The 8,677-nt window shown below is 43.2% G+C and overlaps 1 protein-coding gene across 2 annotated transcripts; it reads left to right on the top strand.

Annotated features, from left to right (window-relative positions):
- The first annotated feature begins 318 nt into the window (after positions 1 to 318).
- Positions 319 to 8,194, top strand: si:dkeyp-75h12.7. Of its 2 annotated transcripts, none has more exons than XM_035426555.1 (8): positions 319 to 598; positions 823 to 909; positions 1,074 to 1,194; positions 3,874 to 4,046; positions 4,487 to 4,668; positions 5,166 to 5,331; positions 5,878 to 6,002; positions 6,669 to 8,194. In XM_035426555.1, the coding sequence occupies exons 2-8, from the start codon at positions 849 to 851 to the stop codon at positions 7,194 to 7,196; spliced, it is 1,356 nt and encodes a 451-aa protein (XP_035282446.1). In that variant the 5' UTR covers positions 319 to 598; positions 823 to 848; the 3' UTR covers positions 7,197 to 8,194. The 2 variants fall into 2 exon arrangements, with proteins under 2 accessions (XP_035282446.1, XP_035282447.1); XM_035426556.1 differs by having other exon boundaries at positions 319 to 564.
- Positions 8,195 to 8,677: the final 483 nt, after the last annotated feature.

Here is an 8,677-nt window from a genome sequence, read left to right on the forward strand (position 1 = left end):
GCAAAGGATCACTGTCCCATCCTGTCTAGTTAGAAATTTTGAGGAATCTTTCCACTGTAGTTACACACTCAGATGTTTTTTTGAACTTACCTGCAAGTGCTATTACCCGATTATCAATGAAAAATGATAAAGGGAGAAACAAAGGGACAGGAATGTTTCAGCGTGTTGATGGTTTGTTTCATCTCCTTGGAAAATGTATGTTTGCTCATTAGTCCAATAGAGGGCAATGTGGTGTCTGCAGTAACAGAATCTCGCTTGCTCTTTCTCTCTCTCTCTCTCTCTGTCTCTCTCTATCTCTCTCTCTCTCTCTCTCTCTCTCTCTCTCTCTCACATGCACAGACACATACCCCCTATTATCTGATACTCTGTTATGGGATGCTTTCCGTTTCATTTCTCTCCTTTTTCAGGCTCACAGTGCAGTGAACCCTGCTCCCACCAAAGTTTCTGATTCTTACGCACTCTGTCACACTCCCTCAGGTTTCCTGCCATATAGTTTCCTCCTCTTTAAACTCTGTCAGTCTTCTCTTATCTCACAGTCTGCCTGTCCACGGATAACATCCACAGGTTAGCAGACGACTTTATTTCTCTCGTTTAATTGGTAAGTGCATTAGATGGAGAATATTTTTAACATTATTTATTCTTATGTTACGCTCTTAATTAACTTCCTCAGTATGAAAAAGCACTCAAATTTGGGTGCACATGTACAGAATTATTGAGGTATTTCATGGATAATTCATAGATAATACTGTATTATTGTATTCTCATGTGAAAAAAGTATATGAAATATTAACCCTGGATTTGTGATTTCTGTCTCTTTTACAGCAACAGCAGTGCGGTGTGGTGGAATAATGAACTGTTTCCTATGGCACTTTGCTGTGGTTGGCGCCTGTGTTACTCTGGTCACCTCAGGTGAGTTAACGAGCACCACCTGCCCGTGCTGTGTAACTTCTCCTTTCGTTCATGAATGACTTCAAATTTTATATTGTTATTGTGTAGTTTGTGTGGTCGCGTGGCTGTGAATTCACTGAGCATGAAGCGAGCCTTGCAGTGGACTTCATTTTGTGTTATTTCAGGATCTAAGGTGCTTCAGTGTAACATGACAGTGACATGGAGGGATCTGAGAGGCTTACTGCAGTGGGACTGTCCTGTTCACAAGCCTAATACAGCCTATACTGTTCAGAATAAAACACAAGGGTGAGTAAGAGTGTAAGTGGGCATGTGTGTGTGTGTGCGTGTGTGTTTGCAAACAGAAATACTTTATGAACACACAAAACCATAGCTGTGCATAGCTAGAAAGCTCCCAAGAAAAGAAGGTTAGTGCAAATGTATTGTCCTCTGGGAAAGTTGAGAGGGCTTATGGACATTTACACAAATACAGTATCTTAAAAATAATAAACAATCTTATTCTGCCTTTATATGTGTGTATTAATACATTCAAAGTAAATTAATTAATTTATTAAGATGTAAGATCACAATTATGTGATCAGGATTTTCTTAACTGAACATTCTAATCCTGATGTAACAGTGACTACTGGTAAATGAAAGCAATGGAGTTCTAGACACTTAGAATTTTGAAAAACATGCCAAAAAAAACCTGCTTGGCCATACGTCTAAGGAGGGGTGAGGGGAGGCACAGGCCGGAACATGATGGATATTATCCTGGTTTCCACTAAAGGCTGGCAGAGAATAGAAAACTGAAACCATGAATTAGCTTTTGATTTTGAATATTTGACCTTACTTGTCATGGTTTTTCATCAGGTTGATCCGTAGTAATGTCAACTTTTGAATCAGTTGTGGAGTTAAATTACTTTGTTTTATTTCACTTATAGCAATTCAATGAGAGATCTGAGATCAGCCAAATTCATAACAGCATTTTTCTTTCTAATCAAAAAATTTCACGTGACATTGTAATGAGAGCTAACACTCACATTAGACATAATTAGCGTAAACGGCTATTAGCTGCAGTTGGATAAGATTTAAATTACGCACATTAGGTCAAGTTAAGGAGAATTTAAAAGTCTATGATTCTTCTAGTTTAAGTCCATTATCTTTTCTGTTAGACAGTCTGTAGTGTTTCTGCACTACTTCTTCAGCCTATGTCATCTACATTTTTAACTCATATATATATATTTAGTTAATGGAAAACAAAAAAACTAAGATAAAATATTTAAATGACATTAATACCAACTACATCAGAACAATTTGAGGAAGACAAAGAGATGCAGGGAATAATAAAGACAAATACAAAACTATGACGTAGTTACATAGACAAGGAGGTGTTTTTAAAGCTGTGTGAGACAGGTACAATTTTGAGGTGGTTAGGCAGATTATTCTAGTAGGATAGTCCTTGGTACCAAACTGAGAGTTGATCTTTTGTTGTTCTAAAATAAGTACTGTGGAGCTCAGATGAAATTCTAGTAGGATAACTATGTGCTTGACTATTGGGCAAAAACAGATTATGGAAACTGGTAGGAAGGAGATTCATTTTATATTGAAAATCAAATGGCCAGATCTGGATTACATTTATGCCATAGGTATTGAGGACCATTTGAGGTTGTCTGAGTATGGACTTGTGGATACTAGCCCATACAATGCTGAAATATGAGAAAAATGGGTATAACATGGTATAGAACAGAGAAGTGAGAATTGTCCCTGGTAAAATATATCTGATTTTGCTGATGACACCAATATTTTAGCAGCTTTGTTGGTAATATAGGATATTTGTCTTTTCCAGTTTAGTTTTTTGTCAATCAGCACACCAAAATAGACTGAGAACAGCAGATACGAGGAGAGAGAGAGAGGCAATCAGAGAGAGGCATGGCTTCAGACCACCGCAACCGGTTCACCGTACAATCATCTGTAATTGATAAATTAAGTGCCAAGTACCAGAAAATACCAGCACCACCCTGCAGCTTACCAGAACCAGTGTTTCAGACTTCTGCTATAACCAGTTATTCATTTTCTGTTCAATAAAAAAACCTGTGTCGATTCCCTCTGATACTGTACCACAGCCATTCAGAAACTTTGTTGGGAGCATGGTTCACTGCGCTATGAACTGGAAAGAGGGAGAGAAATGAAACAGAAAGCTTCCCATATCATTGTGTCTGAGAATAGGGGGGATGTGTGTGTCCGTGAGAGAGAGCGAGAGCAAAAGAGAGAGAGAGCGAAAGAGAGAGAGCGAGTGAGAAAGAGAGATGAATGTGAGTGTATGAGAGAGCGAATGAAGGCATTAGAGAGGGACGAGAGAAAGAAAAACAGCTGGAGGAGAGATTGAGATATGAACGTTTGTGGTTTTTGCAGAAACCTCAGAAAGATGCAATCATTGTGATGAATCACTGATGATTAATCCAGACCTCTCATTTCAGTTTTTTCCACCCTGGCAACTCCAACATAACATTTACCTTTCTCTTATTTAAAAAGGGTTGATGCCAAATGTCTCCAGCACTGTGGAGCGTGACCTTTTGGCATGTTCTTTGCTTCAGTGGTCATTTTGCACTTCAGCTCTCAATCAACAGTTTGACGACAAGCAACTGCAGATAATGGATCTTTCACCTGTCATCACAGAACATGACTATTACTGAGATACCACCAAACAAACAAGTATAGCTCATGCACATGCTGTAGCTTGCCAATATTGGTACTGGTGAACTGAAGCACTTTGCTCATAAATTACGTTTTATATAAAGGTCTGCCAGTTAGAGAACTGTGGTGGGGCCTGCCTCCACCTACTTTGTCAACAGCCGCTCCTGGGTCTTATTTTGCAGCTTTAGACGCCTGAACTGTTCGTGGCAAACACAAAGTGAAAATGTTCTGGTTGTTCACACCGTGGTTACATCAGAACCGCAAATGTCAGACTATTTTTATTTCCCCCAGAGCCAGTCAGTGGGAGGCGGTGAAAGGGTGTGAGAGGGTGATGTCCAGAAGCTGTGACGTTTCCCGGGTCTTCGCAGAGTATAACCTATATAACTGGGTACGGCTGGGACAAGAGGTTACCCCGGGGTCTGTGCTGTGGTCCGAGCCCAAGATGTCCGACCCCTTAGGAGATAGTGAGTGTCCCTCTGCCATTTCTGTCTGTCTGGACTTCTAATCGCTATAGAATAGAAACTTCACTGTCTACGCAATGGACCTTTGGCCTCACAGTGACATTAAAAAACAGGCAACATTTGTAAATGGACAGATGCCATTCCATTGTCAGGATTGTTTTTTCAACTGTGTCTCAACAAAGTTAAAGTGTAATGAATAAAATTAAAACATGGCCTATTATGCATTTAATATGCTGATTGCGCTTTGAATAAAACATTTACAAAAACGTATTCGAGTAGCATCCTAATATACTCTATCTTCCCTGAGTGTCCTTTTCTCTTATTGAGTCTTTCATTTCCAGGTGTAGTTGTATGAACATTTCTTTTTATCATTACTGTACGTGTAACTTATCTTATCCTTCACCATCTCTCTGGACCTTGGCTCCCTCCCCCCCACCCCCCAGCGGACTACAGCCCCCCCAGCCTTTCTCTCTCTCTGCAGGGCTCCAATCTGACAGTGAGCGTCACCATGGTGTGTTCGCCCCTCTGGGCCTGCCCCCCCAGAGACTGCTGCCCGCTCTCTAAGCTTGTGGACCTTTGCATCTCCATCACAGTGTACAGTGAGACCCGCCCCTTATGGCGCCAGGTACCGCCCCCAATTCTCAGATATCCCGTACATCCCCACGCTTCGTTATGCCGTCTGTTCACCTTCACGCACAACCTGTTTTATCCATTTCTCCATGTCCCCCCCCCCCTTTCATACAGATCTGCTGTTCTCTCCAGTTCTGCTCCTTAGACTCTGTACCGATACTCCCCTGCACCTCCCCTCCCCTTTGAATGTTCATCCTTTTTTCTACACTCTATTTATATTATATTTATTCATATAGTGCTTTTCATATATAGTACTAATGCAGTGCTCAAAGTGCTTACTAAGAATAGCAAATGAAACAGTAATCCTAATACAACAGGTACTGTGAAAAGGAAATGCATTATTGATTGACCAGGCATTTGGTTAGTCTTAAAAATAAATGTCAATAAAAATATGAAAATGTGCCTTGTGGTCTCTCTCTTCATAATCCTTTTGTAATTTTGCTTTCTTTTTCTGTACCCCTCCTACTTCCATTTGACCACCCCCTCTTTCAGACCCACCAGAAGTGTAGTAAAGAGGAGAAGGTGAGCTATGTGTTCATGGGACTGGCTCAGGGTCAGAGGCACTGCGTTGTGGCGAACTTCACCTCCAGCCCCGCCTCCAGCCCCGCCTCCAGCCCCGCCTCGTTTCCACAGTGCGTCGACTTGCCCAAGAAGACTGGTGAGAGCCTGTAGACTCTCCTCTGTCATAAGGGAGAGGAGCACAAGAGCGACCGCCCCTAAGAGGACTTTAATATTTCTGCTGATTTACTCAGTGATGAGGCTTAAATTGAAAAAAAGGAAAAAGACTTATTACACCGAAAAAGGCTTTAAAATACTGACCTCAGGCAGTCTGAAGTGCAGTAATTATAGGTAGGTAAATGTGAGTGCAATAGTTTTAAAACAGAATGACTTAATGGCAGCAGAGCCTACTGATGTGTGTGTGTGTGTGTGTGTGTGCGCGTGTGTGCATGTGTGTGTGTATGTGTGTGTATGTGTGTGTGTGTGTGTGTGTGTGTGTGTGTGTGTATGTGTGTGTATGTGTGTGTGTGTATGTGTGTGTGTGCCTGTGTGTGTGTATGTGTGTGTATGTGTGTGTGTGTGTGTGTGTGTGTGTGTGTGTGCATGTGCGCGCGCGCGTGTGTGTATGTATATGTGTGTGTGTGTGTGTGCGCGTGTGTGTGCATGTGTGTGTGTGTGTGTACATGCATGTCTGTCTGTTTCACAGTTGCTGAGTTTCAGAAGCTGTGGCTTTTCGGAGCGGTGTTCTTCATGCTCTTTATTATCGTCCCTGCCATCTACTACCTCAAACAACGATGGCCATCAGCAAAGCCTCACCTCCCCAGAGCACTGGTACACCACACTGCCCCCCCCCCCCCCCCCCACACACACACACCTGCATACTGGTCAATCTAACTCGTCAATCTAATCGCCTATAATAACCTTAAAGTTCTGCCCTCTATATTGCAAGTTCTGACACAAAATGGCTGTCATACTTCAACTGAAATCTACACTTCCAAGATTATATAAATGCAGTGTTCTAATACTGAAAGTAAAAAAGCAGTTAACTGCTTAATTACTTTAGCCTCATTAAACTATATAGTAATTGCTCCTCACCTTTGTCTTGAAAAAGGTCGCAGATTGCAACAATAAAATTACAGATTACAACAATAAAATTATCTAATCCAGTTTAACAGTCCCAAAATGAAAAGGTGATAAGTAGTAAGAAAGTAAGCAGGAATGCTGTACATATTAAATGTTTCTGAAAAGAGGAATGGCAAATAACACACTGTGCTTGATTTAAACTGAGTGATGAAGTCTGTGATTATTTGTGATGTTGTCTTCGCCTCTTATCCATGTACTTATTGTGTTTCCTGATATGTGTATATGTACTGAATTATAATAATAATTACGATGTTGTATGTCTTAGTTATATAATATATTATTGTTTAATGTGTTTATTTAACAATTTTTTGTTGTTGCACTGTATCATATTGTGAATACTACTGTACTATGTAGGAGTCTCTGCAGAATGGGGAGTCAATGGAACTGGGGCTCCCCCATAAGGACTTTCAGGAAGAACTTGGGGGGGACCACATCTCCATCCTGTCCCGGTCCCCATCGGGGTCTTGTGGTGTCCTCACCTTGCTAACTCCTCCGGAGGCCCAGACCGACTGCCCCAGCCAGGGGGACGGGTATTACAGCAACCCCTTACTCATGGACATAGGGTCAGGCCAGGCAGCCTGGGACAGTGGGGGGACGGGAGGTGACCTGGAAATCAATGACGTCACCCTCCTGCTCCAGTGCGTTGTGGCGCCTAGTCTGTCCCAGGACTTCTGGGGATTACCCCCACAGACACACACAGGGCCTGGAGGGAAGGTTCCAGGCCCTCCAAAATTGCCTTCCCCGGATAACGTACAGGGGTGTGGGGTGGCTCAGGACGTCCCGCTGTGTTCAGTGAGGTTGGAGGCCTGTGAGGAGGAGAAACTGGAGGACGCAGGGTGGTTTGACCTGAAGATTCCCTCTCCTGCGGGTAGCCAATATTGACCACATCCAGCGATGGTGAAACTGCCCAGGTCCCCACAGACTCTGCCGTCTTGAACCCCGCAATGTGTGCAAGGGGTGTGAAAGCGGTACCCGCCTTCAAAAGGAAGGGATCTCCTCCAGAAAGCACATGCACTGTCAGTCACCACAACTGCAACAGAAGAGGTTCTGGGTCTGTTCGTTGAAACTGGCATACCAAGGCCACTGGGTACGCCATTAAAAAGTCACAACCTGAAGGAAAATGACCTAATTGTCCAGACTTCACGCTTCACAGCCAGGACTGCCCTCCCCCAAATTCTGCCTTGTAATGGACCTGTCCCTCCACAAAATCAGAAAACAGTGTTCCCCTGTCTTTTCGCAAACCTCTGCTTTGCGACAGAAACGGCATGGAAGACCCCGGAATAGCTGGAGCGCCGCTGTCTGAGCGAGCGGCCTTTGGAAGGGCTTCACTGGCAGCTCAGAGATTTAGGTGGAAAATTGAAGTAGTGGTATGACATCATTACCCGAGGGGGGGGGGATGGCGTGCTTGGTGCTGAGTGATCAGCGCTCGAGTTCTCCCCCATAGCCATCGCTCCAGCGCTGCTGTCCGCGTGTCACGCCTCATCTCGCCGGGTGCCCGCCCCGCAGGAGGTTATATTGCTCCTGCTCCTGCCTGGCGCAGCTGCTGTTCTGCTTTCGCCGCCACATAAAACACCAAACCACAGCCGTGAGCGATGGATGAGACGGAAACGGTGAGACAGACCGTCGGTATGACTCCAGGAACTGGAATACGAAAATGTCGTTGACGTTCGCTCGCAATTATTATTTGCGACGTAAGGTGGGCATTTGTACACGGGCCATGGTACCAACGTATTTCCAGCACAGGGGACTTCCGTCGAATGTCTAATGGCAGAAAGAAGACTTTGTCTGACAGGAACATTAACTGACCCTAAAAGGGTCCAGGTTTTCACCTCCAGTTTTACCGTTTTTGCTGTACTTGCAATAAATTACTCTGAAAACAATTATTGTTTACTTTAACCCAGAGACGATAGAAAAAAAGACACTGTGGCTAAAGAATAACTGACTTGCACGGTGTTTGTGCTGTATGTGGTTTTGTAGAGCGTTGGAGCGGTTTTTATGAGCTTTAGCCTAATGATGTTTTTTAAAGCCTGTGGTGCTCTTTGGCAGACTAAATGATTGCTAATGAATCATCTGAATTTATTTAAATGTCAATCGTTTCGTTAGTTTCACATTAACCAGAAACCAACAAAAAATACATTTAAATGCTCTCATTAGTGACTAAGACATTCACACCTTTACCACAGCTTCAGAACTAGATGAAACCAATGCAGCACTTTACCGACAAACACGAGAACACATACATGAGGAAATGTGAATTTAAACGCTGAAAGGAAACTGCTTGGGGCCTCTCTTCGATATGATGGCAGGCAGTGTTCAGGATGATAACCACACCTCTTTAACAGTTGATTTCCTGGGGATTGTGA

The sequence above is a fragment of the Anguilla anguilla genome, chromosome 7 (genome assembly GCF_013347855.1).
Source record: "Anguilla anguilla isolate fAngAng1 chromosome 7, fAngAng1.pri, whole genome shotgun sequence".
NCBI classification, from domain to species: Eukaryota; Metazoa; Chordata; class Actinopteri; order Anguilliformes; family Anguillidae; genus Anguilla; species Anguilla anguilla.